At 44.9% G+C, this 21,701-nt stretch overlaps 1 protein-coding gene across 1 annotated transcript in view; it reads left to right on the top strand.

Annotated features, from left to right (window-relative positions):
• PCBP3 (poly(rC) binding protein 3) overlaps window positions 1-21,701 on the top strand; it is a 111,248-nt gene that overhangs the window by 75,312 nt on the left and 14,235 nt on the right. Inside the window, exons 10-12 of the mRNA XM_054044196.1 lie at window positions 14,260-14,338; window positions 15,253-15,312; window positions 20,339-20,391. Coding sequence (XP_053900171.1) covers window positions 14,260-14,338; window positions 15,253-15,312; window positions 20,339-20,391 — 192 coding nt within the window. The remainder of the gene's footprint in view (window positions 1-14,259; window positions 14,339-15,252; window positions 15,313-20,338; window positions 20,392-21,701) is intronic.

Below are 21,701 nucleotides of genomic sequence, written 5' to 3'. Positions count from 1 at the left end.
ACAGCGTGGTCTGTCTTTGGGTATGTTCTCGGTCGTATTGCAAAGGAAGTCTGGGTGTCTGGTGCTGCTGATTTCGCTCCCCACTTTCCAGCGATTATTTTAGATTGAGCCCAGCTAGCTTTTAGAGCCTGGCTGGATCAGTTAGTAGAGTGTGACTCTTAATCTAAGGGTTGTGGGTTTGAGCTCACATTGGGTGATTACTATGGGGGGAGGGATAGCTCAGTGGTTTGAGCATGGGCTTGCTAAACCCAGGGTTGTGAATTCAATCCTTGAGGGGGCCATTTAGGGATCTGTGGCAAAAATTTGCCTGGGGAATTGGTCCTGTTTTGAATAGGGGGTCCCTTCCAAACCTGATATTCTATGATTGGTTTACAGTCAAACTGTTCAGTAGCCTAAACATAGATGCACACGTTCCTCATGTTTTGGTGGAAGGGAACAAAAGTCCCAACCACTCTCTTCAGCCTGGCTTACAAGCAACACCCAAAAGACCCCTAGAAATGAATGGTCACACAGGTTTCTGTGTTGAGTTCAATTCCTAGTCAAGACTGTAGAGGAAGGCCCTTGGTGCTCTCTGTCTTTTCTGGTAAGGTTGTGGATTTTTTTCTGTTGATCTTAACGTTAGTCGTGGGGAGAGGCGACATAGAGAGGAAAGAAAGAAAAGGAGTCTCTGTGCCAAATTCATTCCTGATTAATGCTTATTTCTAGTTAGAAATACCTGGGCTCAGATGAGCTGGGAGTAAAGACATCCCCTCTGTAGCTTTCACCTGTGTGGGTCGTGTGCAGCACCCAGCATAAATTAAAATGATCCTCCTCGACAGGTCCCCCAAGGGAAGGCAGGAGGGATACAGACGCCACCATCTCCAGGAGGCAACTCTCTCCTGTGGTATAGGCCTGTTCCGTATCTTCCCTTGCTGACCCGTTCTGTCATTTTGAGGCATTCCCTCCTTAGTGTGAGGAGAAGCAGGGAAGAAGGCCAAACCATATGTTTTATAATGGTGGGTATGAACTAGGGCAAGTGCACTGAGGTGAGGTGAAAAGAGGCAGTCTCTTAGCCTTCCATAGGTGGAAGGAAGACCTCCCAGATACTCGGCTCTTGGGAACAGTGAACTGCAGCCACTGGGAGCTGTGGGAGGCCGTGCCTGCAGACGGTAAATGTAAACAAAATGTCTCATGGCCTGCCAGCAGATTACCTTGATGGGCCGTGTACAGAAGGTTGCCGACCCCTGCCCTATAAGCTGAGAAGGGGTTACCTCAGGTCAACTAGGGACACCTGAGTCCAGTTAAGGGCTGCCTGAGGCCTTTGAAAACCCCTCCTCAGGGCTGCTGCAGGGCAGTAGGGAGATAGGCTTCTCCAGGGTGAGAGGCTGCTCTCATCTGTACAGCGGAAACAACCAAAGTGACTGCACCCTGGGCCAACACCCCTCCAGAGAGGGGGAAAGGAAAAGGAATTCCCCCTTTATTTTGTGTTTGTGAATTTGTTTCTTTATTTGGTGGAGGACACTGTGTGTTTTTCACACAGTTAAATTTTCTCCAAAATTTTCATGAAAAAATGCACAATTTTCAGATTTTTCAAAAAATGACCCCTGAAATCCACCCCCCTCTTTTTTTTGCTTTTTTGAAACCAAAAATGGAATTTTTTCATTATTTCATTTTTTACCGTTTTTACCACCTCCTATTTCAGAGGCAAAAAGGAAGGGAAGAAAAGGGGAAAACATAAAAACTAAAATAGTGCAAAGTGCAAGGTCATTCACTTAGTAATGAACAAAACAACAAGAATTTTTGGTATAAGCTGGGAACTTATCAATTGGAAGTGACAAAGGAGGAGAAAGGAAGAGAGAAACATGGGTGTATTGCTCTCTCTAAATACATCAGAGGGATAAACACCAAGGAGGGAGAGCCGTTATTTAAGTTAAGCGCCAATGTTGACACATGAACAAATGGATATAAACTGACCATTAACAAGTTTTCTAACCATCAGAGGAGTGAAGTCCTGGAACAGCCTCCCAAGGGGAGCAGTGGGGGCAAAAAACTAACTTGTTTCAAGACTGAGCTTGATAAATTTATGGAAGGGATGGTATGATACGATTACCTACAATGGCATGTGGCTCATCTGTGACTGCTAGTAGCAAAGATCCCCAGTGGCTGGGGATGGGACAGTAGATGGGGAGGGCTCTGAGTTACTACAGAGAATTCTTTCCCAGATATCTGGCTAGAGGATCTCGCCCATGTGCTCAATGTTCAACTGATCATCGTATTTGCAGTCGGGAAGGAATTTTCCCCCAGGTCAGATTGGCAGAGACTCTGGGGGATTTTCACCTTCTCTGCAGCATGGGGAACAGGTCACTTGCTGGTTTGAACTAGTGTAAATTGTGGATTCTCTGTAACTTGAAGACTTTAAACAATAATTTGAAGACTTAAATAATTCAGCCCCACCCCTGCCCCGACATGCTATAAAAATTCCACGGCCCACCTGTACCCCAAGAACTGGTTTTCTGGATATAAAAGCCAGGGCCGCCACTAAGGGGTAGCAAACTGGTCAATTGCCTAGGGCCCCATGCCACAGGGGGCACCGTGAAGCTACGTCGCTCAGACTTCTGCTTCAGCCCCAGGTGGCGGAGCTCAGGGCCCTGGGCTTCAACCCCATGCAATGGGACTCTGGCTTTCTGCCCTGGGCCCCAGCAAGTCTAACACTGGTCCTGCTTGGATGGGGTGGGTGAGATGGTCCCTTCTGGCCTTAAAGTCTATGAGTCGCGGAGACCAGGCTCTTCGAGCTGGGTCCTTTGCTGCATTAGCATAGTGGAAGGACCCTCCTGCAGAAAGTGGTGATTAGACCATGATGAAGGCATATTCCTCTGCCGACAATGGTCAGGCTGTTGCCTAAGGTCAGCTCCATTGTGTCTGTTTGCATGCACAGCCTCCCAAACAATCTAGGATATGACAAACCCATGAGGGTCATGAATACTGATCCTAGTGATTTAATGGAATATTAAGCTCATATTCTGTTAGTCTATTTGCAAATGCATTCTGTGGGCCTTGTGATGTGATTTTGTCAGATCTTTTACGCTATGAAGGTTGGCCATAATCAGTACTTGGATGTGAGTCTTCCAGCTATGACATATACCTGCAGGTGCTTTAGAAAGTAATACTGGAGATTCAGTAGGTGGAGCTCTTCCCTCTGAGGCAGTACTGAGGTAGAACTTCATATGGGGTTAGTAGCTCTGTGCTGCTAGAACCCCGACTTTTAGATAAAATGTAAAGTTGAGGTCCTGATCAGTTGTGTTCAGTAGAAATGCCTTTGCACTTTCCACAAAAATGAGTGCCATGGTGAAACTCTACTCCCCAAAATCTGTGGCATTGGTTATGATATTCTTTCCTTCCTGGCCTCCTTTGTTGTATATTTTTTCTGTGTGCAGATTGAAGGCTGACAACTTCTACTTAGAGGTGGTTGCATTTCAGTGGTGAGTGAAGTGGTCGCTTTCTCTATAGTTGGCAATCATTTTATGAAATTTGTAGAGTGTGTTGATTGAAGAGCCAGTGACTGGATGAGTGATAGAAAGGAGCTGCGTTGCTACTAATATGCTTGCTTGTCTTGATGCTTGTATTTAAATGCTAAGCAGATATGGGCCTGGTTAGTACTTAGATGGGAGACCAGGGCAAGGTGAGGTCTGTGGAATACATGTATCCCTTGTGTACCAGGCAGACGCTGACTGACCTCAGCTCTTGCTAGCTACTAACAGGATACCAGAGTCTCCTTTTGTTTGATAGGTAACCTTATTGGTTTTGATTTACTATCTCCCTGGAATGTGTTCATCACAAATAAAGACAATCCTTTATTTGACAGATAGCTGCGTGGATATTTTGCGTAAGCCTATACTGTCCACATCTAGTTTTGCAATTTTTATTCATTCTTGCCAGTATTCACATTTGTTGTGGCTTTTATTATTTTGGAGTGGTGTTGGGGATGAAGAGAATACAGAAGATTTTTGAGGAGCAAGTATACAGATGAATATTGGGATGTATTTTTTTGACAAAATACTGATAAAAATAGAAAACATGATTTATTTTACATGTTTTGTCCTTTTTTATAAACATCAAAGAAGTAAGATGCAAGAGGCTGCTTTACTGCAACATGAAGACAGAGATTTAATTGCATGCTGCCAGGAAGCCAGATGCTCCCCTGATGTAACCTGGCATTGCTTCAGTGGGCTGTCTGACCCAGGGCATTCAGGGTTAAGGTTCCCTGGGCAACTTCAGTTGTGTCCCCTTCACTTATGCTTCACAACAGCACCTCTTATAACACGATCATACAACTCTAGGATATGTGACATGTCGGTCTGTATCGCCCCATGCCTGTGACACACGTGCGTAGCACTTCATATCACGTATGCAACAGATGTCAAAGACAAAATATGCCACGGTGGCCTCTCAGTTCAGCATGAGGGCAAACAACGGTAACCTCTTGACAGCACCCTGTGTGAACCATTGGCAGACGCTGTTGGCAAAGGAGCCGAAGGGAATTAGGTGCCCAACTCCCAATGGGCATCAATGAGATGTGGGCACCTAATTCTCCTGGACCCCTCTGAAAATCTTAACTGTAACCCCCATCACTCTGTATGGTGCAATCTGCTATTGCACAACCCATTGCAAATCTCATGTTGTTCAATAATCTCATGTTGTTCAATAATCAATAATGTCTAACAGACTACTTCTTGCATAACAACGTACAAATCAAAGCTTCTGAAAATGGAAACTACTGAAATGATGTTTACTATGCAGCCAAATGTAGTGGTAATAACACACAGACTGGGCCAAATTCTGTTAGAGGCACTGTTTTAGTCGAGTATAACAGAGATCAGTGTTACCCATTTGTTTGTTTCCAATATACCCCTTTTAACATAGCATTGTATATATTTTCTAGGAAGTTTTTATTGTATATATTTCAATTTCTCTCCTTAAATAGACTGTGAATAATTATGAGTATACTTTGCTAGTCAGATCAACATGCCCTTTCTCCTAATTGTCCTTCTCAATACACCCCAGCATTGACTCAGACTGTATTTCTTATTGTTATGATGTTGCTCTCTGACAGAGGAACAAAACATTTTATGGTATATGCTGTATTGTGGACGCATTTGTGCTCTGGTCAGTGATAGGCAAATAATGTTTGTGATTTGTTCAATACTCTGTGGCCAAATCCTGCAGAATTTACAGAGACCTCATTCAGTGCCTGAGTAATTTGGGTCTGTATTTGTATCTCTTTCAAGGCTTTAGTATTTAAAACAATGCTCAATTATTTAGTTAATGGAAATATGAAAACAATTTTACTAGGTAATTTTCTCTTTCACTTGCTGCAACACACATTTGTCTTTGATCTTTCCCTTTTTATTGATACTGCAGCAACGTTGTTATCCTGGGGATTTGTAACTATCTGTAAGGAATGAATGAATACATACATCCTGGGCCAAACCCCGCATTCCTTTCTCAGTTTTCCATGGATAAATTGATCACTCGAGTGAATGGGAGTTTTGTCTCAGTAAGGACTTCAGGGTGGCCCTTGGGCATTCATGTACAGATTGAGAAAGGTAGTCTCTATTTGGAATTTGCAATGGAAGGGAAGCCAGTGGTGACTGGGAGGCTAGGGATTTTTGGGGTATGATGAGCACAGGAACTGTTTTAGCATAGTGGGACCTGATACTGTGTGTCCTGAGCCATGCACCCGATTGCCCAGTTACCCTTAATAGGGTATAAGCAGACATTTTGCCAGTACTTAGTGATGCTTTCCCATCATGGCAGCTTGGTTACCAGGATATGTCATCATAGTTCTATACTAACAACAAGGAGTTTGGTGGCACCTTAAAGACTAACAGATAGTCTTTAAGGTGCCACCAGACTCCTTGTTGTTTTTGTAGATACAGACTAACACGGCTACCCCCTGATAGTTCTATTCTGTGAATCTGAGTAATGTTACCAGATGTGCCCATTACTTTGGGGTATGCTCATTTATTCGGGTTACTCTTCTGGGGAAGGGGATTCTGTAATCCTATCAATATACTGCTTGTGTGTTCATATGGAGCTCTACTTCTCCCTTCTGCAAGTCCCCTCCCAATGAAGCTATCCTGCAGGACCTAGGTTCCTAGGGCTGGGTTACTGCAGCCCCAGAATCAGATAAACACCCACCCACCCACACATACATTAACAGAGCAAGTCTGAGCAGACCGGGTCAATCAGCACTGTCAAGCTGACCCCTTATATGTCTCTGGACTCACTGGGCTGGAGGAAGCAGCATTTTCAAGCTGCCTCTCCTTATATGCTCCTGGGCTCCATGGACTGGGTCAAGCAGCACTTTCAAGCTGTTACCCTTATGTGTCCCAGATTCAGCACGTCCCTATCCCCAATCTCACAACACAATTGTACTGGCAGTAACCTACTTGATGAGCAAACCCCACAGTATTTTGGGCGCTGCAGGGATCTTTAGCTTAGGTAAAAGAAGCGTTGCTGCAGAGTGAATGGGGGAAGCTAAAAACACAAAAGAGTAAAGTTCAGCAAGAGAAAGAGAAACAACCAAGTTAACCATAAAAGTTATTTATTGAATAATAATGATAACTACACAAGGAGGGCTAAACCAACATAACATACATGATTAAAGGTTAATACCTAAGGTAGAAAGGAAAACCATGAGAGAGAAAGAGGGGGGATCTCATCCACTCCATGAGGCTTGAACTGGTCGGGGTTCCCAGATGATGGTGGTAGCTGAGGGTCCTGAATGCTGGAGACAGGCAGAGCCCCCAGCACGATCAGTCAGGAGAAGATGGAGTTCCAGTGGAACTGATGCATAGTGTGGATCTAAGCATCAGAACCCTGACCAGAGGGTGAGTAGGGATTTTTGGAGAGAAAATACAATGGTTGAAGGGAGAACACTAGATTTGTTTCTAGGTAAGCTGATGACTCAAGGGTTTTCTTTAGACTAGACAATAGGAGCTGATCACTCTTGGCTATGGGTGGTGTTTTCTTCCAGGGAGCTCACAATGCAACTAGGCTGCTTCAGTATTTGGATATCAATTAAGGATTCATGACTAGAATTGGTCTGATAATTGCTGAGCTGGGTGTGTGCAGACATAGGTTCAGTAGCATCAGGAGCAGAGATTCCCATGATGCAGTGCTTCCCTGCTTTTTCTGGTCCCAGAATTCAGTGTGGTTCTCTGTTCTCCATTCTGTATGTAAATTGAGATGTCTTCCTGTCCCATCTTTCATGCAGATGAGGCTAGGGGAGTTGTCTCTGCTGTCCATTCTGTATACTAATGGAGATGTCTTACTTTTGTCACCCTTGTCAGGAGGGGTCTAGGTGTATCTCCCAATGCCCTTCACTGCTCTCTGCAAGTTTTTTCCTCTGATGGGTTTTGGTTTAAGCAGAGGCTGGGGGGGGGGGGGGGGGGAGGGTGTCTTTCATGAGTCAGGCTGGATACTGCACCCTGGTTCCCCAAGAACACAGAGGAGTCTGGTATCAGTAAAGGGAAGGAGGAGATGGGTGGTGGTGGTTGGGGACTCCCTCCTAAGGGGGATGGAGTCATCCATCTGCCATCCAGACCGGGACACTCGAGAAGTGTGCTGCTTGTCAGAAGCTAGAATTCAGGATGTGACGGAGTGTCTGCAGAGACTGATCAAGCCCTTGGGCTGCTACCCCTTCCTACTTCTCCATGTGGGCACCAATGATACTGCCAAGAATGACCTTGAGTGGATCACTGCAGACTACGTGGCTCTGGGAAGAAGGATAAAGGAGTTTGAGGCGCAAGTCGTGTTCTCGTCCATCCTCCCTGTTGAAGGAAAAGGCCCAGGTAGGGACCATCGAATTGTGGAGATAAATGCGTGGTTACGCAGGTGATGTCAGAGAGAGGGCTTTGGATTCTTTGACCACGGGATGTTGTTCCGGGAAGAAGGATTGCTAGGAAGAGATGGGATCCACCTAATGAAGAGAGGGAAGAGCATCTTCGCAGGCAGGCTTGCTAACCTAGTGAGGAGGGCTTTAAACTAGGTTCACCGCGGGATGGTGGCATCACCACCACCACAGAAAGAATAGCAAATATGGCAGGCGACCAGCTTGGCTTAACAGTGAAATCATTGGTGAGGTTAAACTCAAAAAGGAAGCTTGTAAGAAGTGGAAATTTGGACAGATGACTAGGGAGGAGTATAAATATATTGCTAGAGCATGCAGGGGTGTAATGAGGAAGGCCAAAACACAACTGGAGTTGCAGCTAGCAAGGGATGTGAAAGGTAACAAGAAGGGTTTCTACTGGTATGTTAGCAACAAGAAGGTCAGGGAAAGTGTGGGATCCTTAGTGAATGGGGGAGGCAATCCAGTGACAGATGATGTGGAAAAAGCTGAAGTACTCAATGCTTTTTTTGCCTCGGTCTTCACAGACAAGGTCAGGTCCCACATTGCTGCACTGTGCAACACAGTATGGGGAGGAGGTGAGCAGCCCTCAGTGGTGAAAGAACAGGTTAAGGACTATTTAGAAAAGCTAAAGTGCACAAGTCCATGGGTCCAGATCTAATGCATCCAAGGATGCTGAGGGAGTTGGCTGATGTGATTGCAGAGCCGTTGGCCATTATCTTTGAAAATTCGTGGCAATCGGGGGAGGTCCCGGACGATTGGAAAAAGGCAAATATAGTGCCCATATTTTAAAAAGGGAAGAAAGAGAACCCCGTAAACTACAGAACGGTCAGCTCAGTCCCCAGCAAAATCATGGAGCAGATTCTCAAGGAATCCATTTAGAAGCACTTGGAGGAGAGGAAGGTGATCAGAAACAGTCAGCATGGATTCACCAAGGGCAAGTCATGCCTGACCAACCTGATTGCTTTCTATGATGAGATAACTGGCTCTGTGGATGAGGGGAAAGTGATGGATGTGATATATCTTGACTTTAGCAAAGCTTTTGATACAGTCTCCCACAGTATTTTTGACAAGTAAAAAAAGTATGGATTGGATGAATGGACTATAAGGTGGATAGAAAGCTGGCTAGATCATCGGGCTCAACGGGTAGTGATCAACTGCATGATTGCTAGTGGGCAGCCGGTATCAAGTGGAGTGCCCCAGGGGTGGGTCCTGGAGCTGGTTTTGTTCAACATCTTTATCAATGATCTGGATGATGGGATTAATTGCACCCTCAGCAAGTTCGTGGATGACACTAAACTGGGAGGAGTGGTAGATACGCTGGAGGGTAGGGATAGGGTCCAGAGTGACCTAGACAAATTGGAGGATTGGACCAAACTAAATCTGATGAGGTTCAACAAGGACAAGTGCAGAGTCCTGCACTTAGGACGGAAGAATCCCATGCACCGCTACAGGTTGGAGACTGACTGGCTAAGCAGCAGTTCTGCAGAAAAGGTCCTGGAAATTACAGTGGACAAGAAGCTGGATATGAGTCAGCAGTGTGCCCTCGTTGCCAAGAAGGCCAACGGCATATTGGACTGTATAAGTAGGAGCATTGCCAGCAGATCAAGAGAAGTGATTATTCCCCTCTATTCGGCACTGGTGAGGCCACACCCGGAGTATTGCGTCCAGTTTTTCTCCCCCATTTACAGAAGGGATGTGGACAAATTGGAAAGAGTCCAGCGGAGGGCAACAAAAATGATTAGGGGGCTGGGGCACATGACTTATGAGGAGAGGCTGAGGGAACTGGGCTCATGTAGTCTGCAGAAGAGAAGAATGAGGGGGGATTTGATAGCAGCCTTCAACTACCTGAAGGGGGGTTCCAAAGAGGATGGAGCTCGGCTGTTCTCAGTGGTGGCAGATGACAGAACAGGGAGCAATGGTCTCAAGTTGCAGTGGGGGAGGTCTAGGTTGGATATTAGGAAACACTATTTCACTAGGAGGGTGGTGAAGCACTGGAATGGGTTCCCTGGGGAGGTGGTAGAATCTCCATCCTTAGAGGTTTTTAAGGCCCGGCTTGACAAAGCCCTGGCTGGGATGATTAGCTGGGGTTGGTCCCACTTTGAGAAGGTGGTAGGACTAGATGACTTCCTTTGGTCTCTTCCAACCCTAATCCTCTATGATTCTATGATTCTATGAAATGCTGGCTCACAACACTTTCCTCACAGCTCTTCAGAATACAGAAATTAGAAATATAGGACACGTTGAAAGCCGTTTAGGCATTAGTTTAAACAGCTGCTTTACCCTACTGCCTGGATGCGGAGTTCCCGATGTCTTTTGAGTTTTTTATTACACTCAGGTGCGTTTGTTCCATATCCATATGAAAAGTATTTTCATTCAATAACAGAGACAGAAAGGGTTTCACTATTTTCCCTGGCCCTGAGCAGCTCCAATGAATGGTCTGTGGCTCCTGAAGTCATTCCATTGGGCCAAACATCGTCTCTTCACACTGGTGTAGTTCGGAATGCTCAGGTCAATGAGCAATCTGATTGGCTTTACTCCGGTTTCCGTTTCACAGCCCCAATAGCAGTGGGCAGGAGATGTGTCGTTCAGGGCAGGAAGAATGGGAAAGCTAGTCTGGTAATGGCGGCAGTGAGGAAACAGCTCTTGTAAGGTACTGCACAGCAGCTGTCCTTGGACGGCAGTGATGAGAGGCTTCAGCATGGAGATGCTAATTTTAAAAGAGGAAAGTGAAGGGGGTAAAAAACCATTGAAAATGAATCCAAAGAGATTTGTTTTGATCTCCATTTTAGTGTAAAGCAGGATCAGGTCTGTTTTTTAGAAAATAATCCTGTTCTTTTTTTGTTTCAGTTAGAGCAGGGGTGAAAATCTGGCCCTCGAGTTCCTGCTGGGAAGCGGGGTCTGGGGCTTGCCCTGCTCCCACACTCCAGTCGGAGAGTGGGGTTGGAGGCCGCTCCACGCGCGCAGGCGAGGCTCTCAGCATGTTCCCCCTCTGGCTCCTATGCTTAGGGGCAGCCAGGGGGCTGCGTGCGTTGCCTTCGCCCCAAGCGCCAGCCCCACAGCTCCCATTGGCCAGGAACTGCAGCTAATGGGAACTGTAGGGGTGGCACCTGCGGATGGAGCAGTGTGCAGAACAGCTTGGCCACACCTCCGCTTAGGAGCCAAAGGGGGGACATGTCGCTGTTTCCAGGAGCTGCATCATGTAAACGCCGACCAGAGCCTGCACCCCTGACCTCCTCCCATGCCCCAACCCCCTGCCTCAGCCCTGATCCCTCTCCCACACCCTAACTCCCTGCCCCAGCCCGGAGCCCCCTCCCACACCCTGAACTCCTCATTTCTGGCCCCACCCCAAGGCCTGCACCCCCAGCCAGAGCTCACCCTCCCCCATGCCCCAATCCTCTGCTCCATCCCTGATCCCCCTCCCACCGAACTCCTTGGTCCAAGCCTGGAGCACCCTCCTACACCCAAATTCTGTATCCCCAGCCCCACCCCAGAGGCCGCACCTCCAGCTGGAGTCCTCCCCCTCACCTGCTCCTGCACCCCAATCCCAATTTCGTGAGCATTCATGGCCCACCATACAATTTCCATACCCAGATGTGGCCCTCGGGCCAAAATGTTTGCCCACCCTTGAGTTAGAGAGTTGTCTGCCCAGTAAACTAACATGTCTTTTTCCCGGGTTTCCATGTTGGTTTGCTGGAATCATACTGCATGTGACCTTAGGGGTTATTCTCCTTTTGATTCATTGGGACTTATACACAAAACTCTCTTTACACTGACATGACACTGTGCCCCCTCGATCAGTAAAGCCTTGAGAGAGTTTAAAAGCTGATACTTCATGTCTGTTGTTGCACTAGAACACCTGATGCAAGCTCGCCCTCTTGGGTTGGTTAGAATCTGGCCTATTATTCCTTAACTTTAGCAAAGCTTTTGATATGGTCTCCCACGGTATTCTTGCCAGCAAGTTAAAGAAGTATGGGCTGGATGAATGGACTATAAGGTGGATAGAAAGCTGTCTAAATTGTCGGGCTCAACGGGTAGTGATCAATGGCTCCATGTCTAGTTGGCAGTCGGTATCAAGCGGAGTGCCCCAAGGGTCAGTCCTGGGGCCGGTTTTGTTCAATATCTTCATTAATGATCTGGAGGATGGCAAGGATTGCACCCTCAGCAAGTTTGTTGATGACACTAAACTGGGAGGAGTGGTAGATACACTAGAGGGTAGGGATCGGATATAGAGGGACCTAGACAAATTAGAGGATTGGGCCAAAAGAAATCCAATGAGGTTCAACAAGGACATGTGCAGAGTCCTGCACTTAGGACGGAAGAATCCCATGCACTGCTACAGAGTAGGGACCGAATGGCTAGGCATCAGTTCTGCAGAAAAGGTCCTGGAAAATACAGTGGACGAGAAACTGGATATAAGTCAGCAGTGTGCCCTCGTTGCCATGAAGGCCAACAGCATATTGGACTGTATAAGTAGGAGCATTGCCAGCAGATCGAGAGAAGTGATTATTCCCCTCTATTCAGCACTGGTGAGGCCACACCCGGAGTATTGCGTCCAGTTTTTCTCCCCCCTCTACAGAAGGGATGTGAACAAATTGGAAAGAGTCCAGCGGAGGGCAACAAAAATGATTAGGGGGCTGGGGCACATGACTTATGAGGAGAGGCTGAGGGAACTGGGCTCATGTAGTCTGCAGAAGAGAAGAGTGAGGGGGGATTTGATAGCAGCCTTCAACTACCTGAAGGGGGGTTCCAAAGAGGATGGAGCTCGGCTGTTGTCAGTGGTGGCGGATGACAGAACAAGGAGTAATGGTCTCAAGTTGCAGTGGGGGAGGTTTAGGTTGGATATTAGGAAAAACTTTTTCACTAGGAGGGTGGTGAAGCACTGGAATGGGTTACCTAGGGAGGTGGTGGAGTCTCCTTCCTTGGAGGTTTTTAAGGTCAGACTTGACAAAGCCCTGGCTGGGATGATTTATTTGGGGATTGGTCCTGCTTTGAGCAGGGGGTTGGACTAGATACCTCCTGAGGTCCCTTCCTATGGTACTCTATGATTCTATGATGCTCTTTTCCACTGGTTTGTTTAAAAGTTGACAGTTTGCATGCCAAATGCTTCTGATGTTCTTACTTGCCAGCTCTCTGGTAACTGACTGATAGATACCATTTCCAAAACTCCTCTCCGCCTTCCCACCTGTTTTCTTCTGCCTTCAGTGCTTCACCCTCACCACTGCTGATGTCAGACTCCCCTGCACTCCCTCCCTCAGATGTGCTGCAGGAGCCAGGACTTTAGGATGTTGTTTCACATGCAAATTTAAATGGCAATTCCCCCACTTACCTGCGGAGGACTGGACGAATTGATCTAATAGGTCTTTTCCATTTTTGATGTCTATGATTCTGTTAAACTTCCCAGGCCACCCAAGCTCTAGAAGATTATTGAAGGGGGAGTGATACAGGGCACTCCTTCCTGCATTGACAGCAAAATCTCAAAGGGGGCCTTATCAGGATGGAATTTCTCTCTCTTCAATTTTCTTAAATTTGAAGCAATAAAACAGAGCACAAAATGTATTCCAAACATATTCTTCCAAGGTCTCTTTTTAAGGGGCCAGGAAAAGACTCCGAGCACAACAAGGGATGTACAGGCTCTGAAATACTTACCTGTTTTGGCTGAAGCCCATGTTTTGCCAACTGCTGGGTGGTTTGTATTGAAAAAGAGACTACTTTAAGAGCTACAATTGGTTTGGCAGCTAGATAAATTTTCCTTTAAATGTGCAGTATCCAAGTCAAGCAAGGGGAACATCCAGTGGGTAATGAACCAAAATGGCCAATTACTGTACATTTTTGAGAGGTATCCCAGGAACTATCCATGCTTTTTAAATATTGGAATTTGATTGTTATGGACCTGGCAGCATATTTGACACTGCTCAGATATTTTTACAACCATTCTTAGCTAGCAGCAGTCAGTCACAGGGAGTTACAAAGTCTGATCAGCCAAGTTGCAGTTGGAATTGCTTTGCTTTGACACCCTTCTACCTGTGTTGACAGCTCCCTGTTCCGTCCGGGCATGTGATGCTATCTGTGGGCTGGCAGGATCAGGAGAGATCTGCACTGACAAAATTAAACTATTTCAGTTAGAGACCAAAACTGGGCTTGCTGCTGGTATTGTACTTCAGACCCTGATCAAGCACTTCTGCTAAAGATTTGGGCTTTACTGTATCTACCCAGGCCAAGTCCTTCTGTTAATGTCGTGTTTGCCATGTCTTAACATGGCGTCCTGCTTTGGTTTTTTTATTATAATTTTGTTCTTAATTTTTTTGGTGTGACTTGTTGTATTCTATAACAATAACCTTCTTAGTTCTAATGTCCCTCCTACCCCTCAGCAGTTGACCAAGCTCCACCAGTTGGCTATGCAGCAAACCCCCTTTACTCCCCTTGGACAGACCACCCCCGCTTTCCCTGGTACGTACCCAGATGCCCTTTACAGATTTCCTTCTCTTCTTACCTGTAGAGTTTCTCTCTCTTTCTAAGCTTGTTTTATTTAATGGAAATAAATAGGACAAGTAAAGTGAAGTTGCAAATGTCAATGGTGAAAAGTTAACAAAGATTAGTATTTCAAAGTGGTTTTCCTTATGGCTCAGCTCATTGTAATTGTGATTGTACAGTCTGCTCTTGGGAAGCCATGTTTATCTGCTTCCTGCTTTGCTAGCTTGAATAGAGGTTAATCAACCTGGGGATAAAACTAATGCTTATGGGCCCGTTCTAGCACAGAGGAGTGGGTATTCACTGCCATGGGCTGGTATGTCCTTTGGGAGACATCCATGCACTCTGACAGTGCTTCATTTGTTGAGCATTGTCTGCAGATTCAAAAATCTGTAAAGGCTGTGTAAGTTCCTTTCAGCTCTTCCGATTGATCTCAATCACTGTCCGGGATGTTCTCTTCATATGCACAAAGTATCTGTAGAATGTTGACAGAAACGTATCGTACATGAAGCCTCTTTGGTTTGTGCTTCATGAGAAGTGGTGGGAATTAGCCATAGTTTTAGGGGGAAATCCTGTCCTCTGGTGAAGGAGGCCTTTGAAGAAGTATGCTACAATGGAGGACCCCCAGAACTCTAGTTAGGGCTATATGTCTCAAACTTTGCTAGCAGAATTGATCATACAGTTTAAATTTTTCATTGTGAACTAGGGTGGCAGCTATAGAGTAGGGAATTAAAATACTTAAAATACCTTCATTTCACTCGATGGTCAAAATGCCAACTGGAAATTCCTTTTCTGCCATTTTGTCCATCATATTTTGAGCTTCCTAGATGAAGTGACATTGCTTATCTCCTTGAAGGCAAAAGCATTAAATCTGTTTCTTCTTTGCTCTTCAGGAGAAAAGCTGCCCTTACATTCCTCCGAAGAAGCTCAAAATCTGATGGGCCAATCATCAGGTAAAATAAAAGCTACAGGGAAATCTAGTAGGCTTCTGTTGCGATATTTCTTGAATAGGACCCTATCGTTGCTGTAATCATACATAAATTGTCTTATTGTGTTGACAAGACAGTACGACTTCCAATGGGCAAGAACTGATGGTGTAGGACAGTACCTGCCATTTTCTTTCTACAGTATGTCCAAGGAAGTGAATAAATTTGCCCGTATTGTACTGTACTTCAATAGTCCACTAATAGTCTCTTGATATGTGTGTATCATTCATGCTAATGGGAATTATGCATGGTCAAGAGAATAACAGAATTATGACCTATATTATTGTATTTGATTTTTATAAAGTTCTCCATGAGATAACAGAAGAATACCCATGGGAGGCATGAGACCGCATTGCTCTGTTAGTGAAGCTTTATTAATCCATCCAAAGTAAGATAGCTTTCTAAGCTATGCAATGCGTTAATGTATCTGAGTAAAGTTGTCATTTTGATACATTCCTATTTCAAATTTTCTGCACTGACAATTGGCTAAGAAGCTAACACATGCCAGCACAGACTTCCTTTAATAATAATTGTTTATATCTTAAATGCAGTCAGAACAGGGTGTTTTAGCACTTGAGAGTAAAAGATAGAAGAAATTAACCACTTGAAAAATACTGTTGACATTCACATAACTTGACATACCTTTAATTTAAACATACATTTGCAAAACAATCGTTTCATAATATGGCCTAGTGCTAATAAGTTAATGTATTTTCCGGTGAATATTTTATTCTTCATGCCAATGAAAGGAATTTGGGGGATTTTATGGTACTATAATATCTCTTGTTGGGGAATGGAAGTACATCTTATTGAAGCAGTCTGGGTATATTTTATGGGCTATATCCTCAGCCCATGTAAATCAGCTTAGCTCCAATGAAGCCAATGGAGTCACGTCTATTTATGTCAGCTGAAGATCTGGCCGTATGTTTAAATCGTAGCCTTACGTATAGTCACGGGTATTTTTAGTAAAAGTCATGGACAGGTCACAGGCAATAAACAAAAATTTACGGCCCATGACCTGTCCATGACTTACATTAAAAATATATGTGATTAAATCCTGGGGGGGAGGCTGGGGTTGCACTGGGCCCACTTCTGGGAGGGTGTCTGGGAGGGTGTCGGGGGGGGATTCCATGGGGGGGCATCCGGGGCCAGTGGCACCAGCTGTCCAGCCAACGAACTGCGGCTGCTCCAGCTGACTGGCTGCCTGGGGCTGCCGGAGAAGGGGCTGGTGTGTCTATGCCCCGGGCCACTCCAGCAGTGGCTGGTGTGGCTGTCCTGGGGGCCACCTGAGCAGCTGGCCCCGTTGCCAGCTGCTTGGGCAGCCCTGGGGTCAGCCACACTGGCCCCTGAAGAAGTCACGGAGGTCACGGAAAATTGTGGAATCCGTGACTTCCACAACTTCCATGACAGACATGGATACTGACATAGCGTCCCCTCGCCTCACCCCCACTATACATTTTGTAACTGTGTAACATATTGATTTAGAAAATGTCTCCTGTGGAATTCCAATGGTTACTAAATTGAACCTCATAATGCATGTGAGAACCCCCTGAGAGAGTTCAAGGTAATGCACTCTGGGATTTTCCATCACTGCTGTGTGGTGCACTCTAAGGTGCAAGTAACAGGGACAACCCAGACTCCAGCATATGGGATGTGAGAGTTAGGGTGGCACCCAGCAAGGAAGCCAGAAGACCTACTGGACCTTACAATGTTCAATGTGGGAGAGGATGTAGAGATGGGAGCATCAAGGTGAATGAGGAGTAGGTTCTAGATAGGCATAGTGAAGAGGGATCCATGGGGTCAGGAGTGGATCAGAACTGGGAGATGGAATGGTGGAGAAGAGGGAATTTGTCCAGACTTGGGCAGAGGCTCCAGTCCCATTTGATTATGGGCAAATGTTAGGATCAGCTATTATTTCGCCTCTATGATTTGCCCTTCCCATTAAGACTGCGGGGGTGGATTTGTTAACCCAGAAAGGGAGTAAAAGTGACAATATGGAGTAATATAAAAGAAGGCTGCATCTATTTCAGTGAGTGTGTTACTACTCTGCAAGCCTGCCTGGTGAGAAGTGCTTTTCACTAAGTCTTGGCATTTAGGAGCCTACTGCTGACCAGTAAAGTCCTTACTCTGCTGTAAAACCAATATTAAACCCAGGGGAGAGCTAGTGGTGACAGTCTCTTGCGCTGGTGTTCCAGCCAAGGGTTATGCTGCTTTGTGCCCACAACAGAGGGCAGGATGGGTGTTCTCGTGGTTAAGGCACGTGATTGGCAATTGGAAGACCTGGCTTGTATTCCCAGCTCTGCCCCTCCCATCTTGTGTCCTTAGACTAGTCCTTTCAGCCAAAATACTCAAACTTGGGGGCCTAAGGTTAGGCAACTAAGTCTATATTTAGATATTTAAATAAGTGCTCAGATTCTCAGAGGTTCTTAACAAATCCCTTGGAAATTTCTGGGACTCGTGAGAGCTCATCAGTTCTGTGAAAATCTGGACCCTTTGGTGTCTAACCTCAAGCAGCCAAGTTTGAAAATTGTGGCCTTACCCTTCCTTCAGTTTCTTCTTCTGGGAGATGGGTACAACACTTACCTGGCCTCCTGGGGTGGTCGTGAGGCTATATTCAGTAATATATGGGAAGTGCTATATCTTCTAGCAAAGCAAAGCAATTTGATATAGTTATTTCCAGGAGTAGTCTCCGAAATGCTTATTTAAACTTAAAGCTTTATTTTGTAATATGTTCATAGATTTCGGTCTTGGTGAGAAGTACTTTGCATCATGTCAACTCTGGCATGCTAAGGAAAATGGCAACACATCACATTTCTTTTAAGAAATTTTCCATATATTCACTCTTCATTGTATTATTAATGCAACGTCAATCTTTGTTATGGACTTAATACTGTAAACTATGATTGTTCTGTTTTGAATTCTTAAAACACAATGATACCAACAGAAATGTAGCTTGTTGGTTCCAGGGGTGGTGGAGCAATTTGTATAGTGGGGTGCTGAGAGCCATTGAACCAAACTGTAGACCCTATATATAATGGAAACCACTTCAAGCCAGGTGGTGTGGCAGTCCCCCTCTCCCCCCCGGACCCCTAGTTCCAGCATCTATAATTGAGTCATTCATTTTCTAAATGTACTCTGTTGTTATCAGCAAAATTAGATGGGAAATTCTCTTTAGCAGTACAGAAAACGTTGGTGGAACTGAAGGATAGCAACGCTAGAACATTACTTGTATTGTTTATATATTCCTTTTGGAGCAACTTCAAAATACCACAGGACATGCAGCAGCAATTCTGGGGTAATTTCATTTTGTGACTTGCGGGATAGAGTTCAATAATGCTGCTGTGTTTTTTCATAGTGACACTGTAAGCAACTGGATTCATTGCTGTTAATTGGGGGAAATGATAAAACATGAGGCATTTTAGCAACAGTGAAGGCCATCTGGCCTTAACATACCTGCCTTTTCTTTTGTTTCATTTTAATCCTATATTCCGTGTGCTTTTTCTTCATGCTCTTAATCCCCTATTTCTCCAGACACAAACCTGGGTGTCTCATTTATATTCTTTGCCTTAAATTCTTTCCCTGGTAGTTTATTCTGTATAATGATTACAGTTTTTGTGAGTAACTGTAAATTCACATTGGCTACCAGACAGCTTCACTCTCCCAGTGCTGCAAATAGGGATATGAATGTCACTATTTCAGCAGTGAGTGAAGATGTAATCATCTTATTTAGAGAAACTATTGGTGACATATGCTTGGTCCTGTACTGAGAACATTATGAAATGCTGATTGATTACATTTCAAGCTGCATAGATTTGTCCCCTGACTCCTCCACTTTCCATATTAATGGAAAGTGTTCTTTATCTCTTTAGGGAAACTGAAAGGAAAGATATGTCTCTATACATATCGCTCACTAGATACCACATGTTTCTATCTGGTTGAATAATGATGCAGGCTCTAAAACTGGATGTCTTGCTTTTCCTATGGTGGAAGAGCACGATGGGTATTGAAGTCAGTGAGTCAGTTCATGTTTCATATTTTGGGTCTTTGAGTGTAAATCTGTGGTGCTTGGACTCCCGGAATTGCATTGCGGACCACAAACGAGTACACATGAAGAACTTCCACTCTCAGCCTGTATTATCTGATGCATTGTGACACAGTATTCCACTTTCAATATCATTCGTAAACCACTGGTGAAGACTGCTGCCAGAAGGACATGCAGACATATGATATCATGTGATGTAGCACTGCCACATGTCCTAACAAAGACCATTCTTGTACCTCTATCTTGTACCTCTTCTCCATGACTGTTTCCTTAAGCATATTCTGCTGTATCATGTGATCAGAGAGGTTTGTAGTGTGTATACTACTTACCCCTTGATGTCATCACCATGATGATAAAGCATTCATCCTACAAGGCATTTACTACCTCTAATACGCTATGGGCCATGTGATTTCTCACTATCCAGTGCTTACTTACAGACTTCCCCACACAAAATGCATCTCTTATTTCTCATTGGCAGACTTCAAGCAATACAGAATGTTGCTTGCTTAACCTATTTCAGCATTTCCCAGGTGGGTCTGTAATTTTGCACAGTGGTTTGCAGTAATCTAGGGATTGTTCAAGTGTTAAAATAAAGGAAAGGAAGCACGGACCAGCTGGCAATAGCAAGGAGCTCTTCCTCCTTTTTTTTGGAAGGAAGACAAAGTGATGGGAAGGCACCTACAGTCACGGGCTTTTAGACTGGAAGCTGTGAACCTCCTAATGAGAACCAACTCGGAGGTTTCAGGGTCCCAGAAGAACAGTGGTAACCAGTTGCAGGAGTGTTGTTAGTAATTTTGTTCCTTGTCATTATACCAGAATGTGTTGTCCGCTTACCCTCCTGACCCTGAAGGAGTACGGAACATTTGTAACGTCTGCTATTTTGGTAAAATACCAGACAATACACAGTGCTTTCTCTGCAAGCTATAATCATTTTCCCTTGCATATGCTCAGGTTTGGATGCCAGTCCCCCGGCCAGTACTCATGAACTCACCATTCCCAATGATGTGAGTATAGCATCTTTGAACTCTCTCTGTACCAGGATATATACGAAAGCTACAAATAAATCAGTTAAATAGCTTTATAGCAGCCGGTTCTTTGAGCCCAGCCATGTGGTTTGACAGTATTGTGTCAAAAACATTTAGTATGATTACGAGACTTAATGCACAGAATAAAACAAAGAAAGTTAAGAATGGGTCAATCTGGCTCTCCCCTTTTTTTGGTCTTTGCTAGTTTAAAATCTATGACTATGTCTTTTCTTTAAAGTGAATTTAATGCTCATGAAATATGCCTGGTTGACAGCCCTAGAGAATGAAGTCGTCTAATATTCCATGACCAGTACAGCAGGAGTAGACTCTTTTCATTGTCCCACCAATGCGCCTTAGCCATGTGGACCTCTGTGACGTAGCTGCCCACTCAATCCTTGTTCTCTCTGCTGAGTGCCAGTTTAATCTGTTTAATTTATTGTAAGAAGATCTGGAAAGGGATTAACTATAATTTAATCTTGATTATACAGAGAAAGGGAAATCCCAATTTAGGAAAAAATTGGCCGGTGTGTGGAGGAAGAGTATGAGACGATCGAAGTTCCTCAGCAGGTGCAGGGAAATAGAATGTATATTTTTATAAATATTCATGCAGATTGTCTATGGATGCACGTACCCAGGGTTGTTCTGACAGCATCTGAGCTGTCATGTGTTACTGGTATGTTAGTATAAAGTAAATGTCAAACTCACATGCTCAAATATTGACAGAAATGAAGCATTTAAGGGCTAGACTCTGCCCCAGCTGAGGCACAAAGCTGTGCCAATGGAAAACCCAAGGATTCCAAGGGGAATTCTCAGGTGGAGCTCCATGGGCATAGCCAGCAATATGCTACTGGCTCCTCCCACCCGAAAAGTTGAAGAGTGTTAGGGACAGGGATGAAAGAGGGAGAGCACATGGCACTTAATGGATCCTGGATTGTCACACTGGTTTCTGTAGGACCACTGCAGGCAGCATATTTTAAAGCAGCCCTGAGGCTGCTCTACATGCCGTCCAGGGCATTTTGGTCCCCAGGCAGCCCAGGGTCAGGGAAGCCAAAAATTCTCAAAGCTTTTTGCACCTTGACAAGCTTTCGCTGTGAGTAGGATGGAGGGTAGCATAGATGACATAGCTAGTCACAGGACACTTATTCCTCTGGTTCACCTCTGGAGAAAGGGGCAAAGAGTGATGTGGCAAATTTGCAGATGATACAAAATTATTCTAGATAGTGAAGTCCAAAGCAGACTATGAAGAGTTACAAAGGGATCTCACAAAACTGGTGACTGAACGATAAAAT

The sequence above is a fragment of the Malaclemys terrapin genome, chromosome 11, assembly GCF_027887155.1.
Source record: "Malaclemys terrapin pileata isolate rMalTer1 chromosome 11, rMalTer1.hap1, whole genome shotgun sequence".
Taxonomy (NCBI): Eukaryota; Metazoa; Chordata; order Testudines; family Emydidae; genus Malaclemys; species Malaclemys terrapin.
This window is presented reverse-complemented; position numbering and strand designations above follow the sequence as displayed.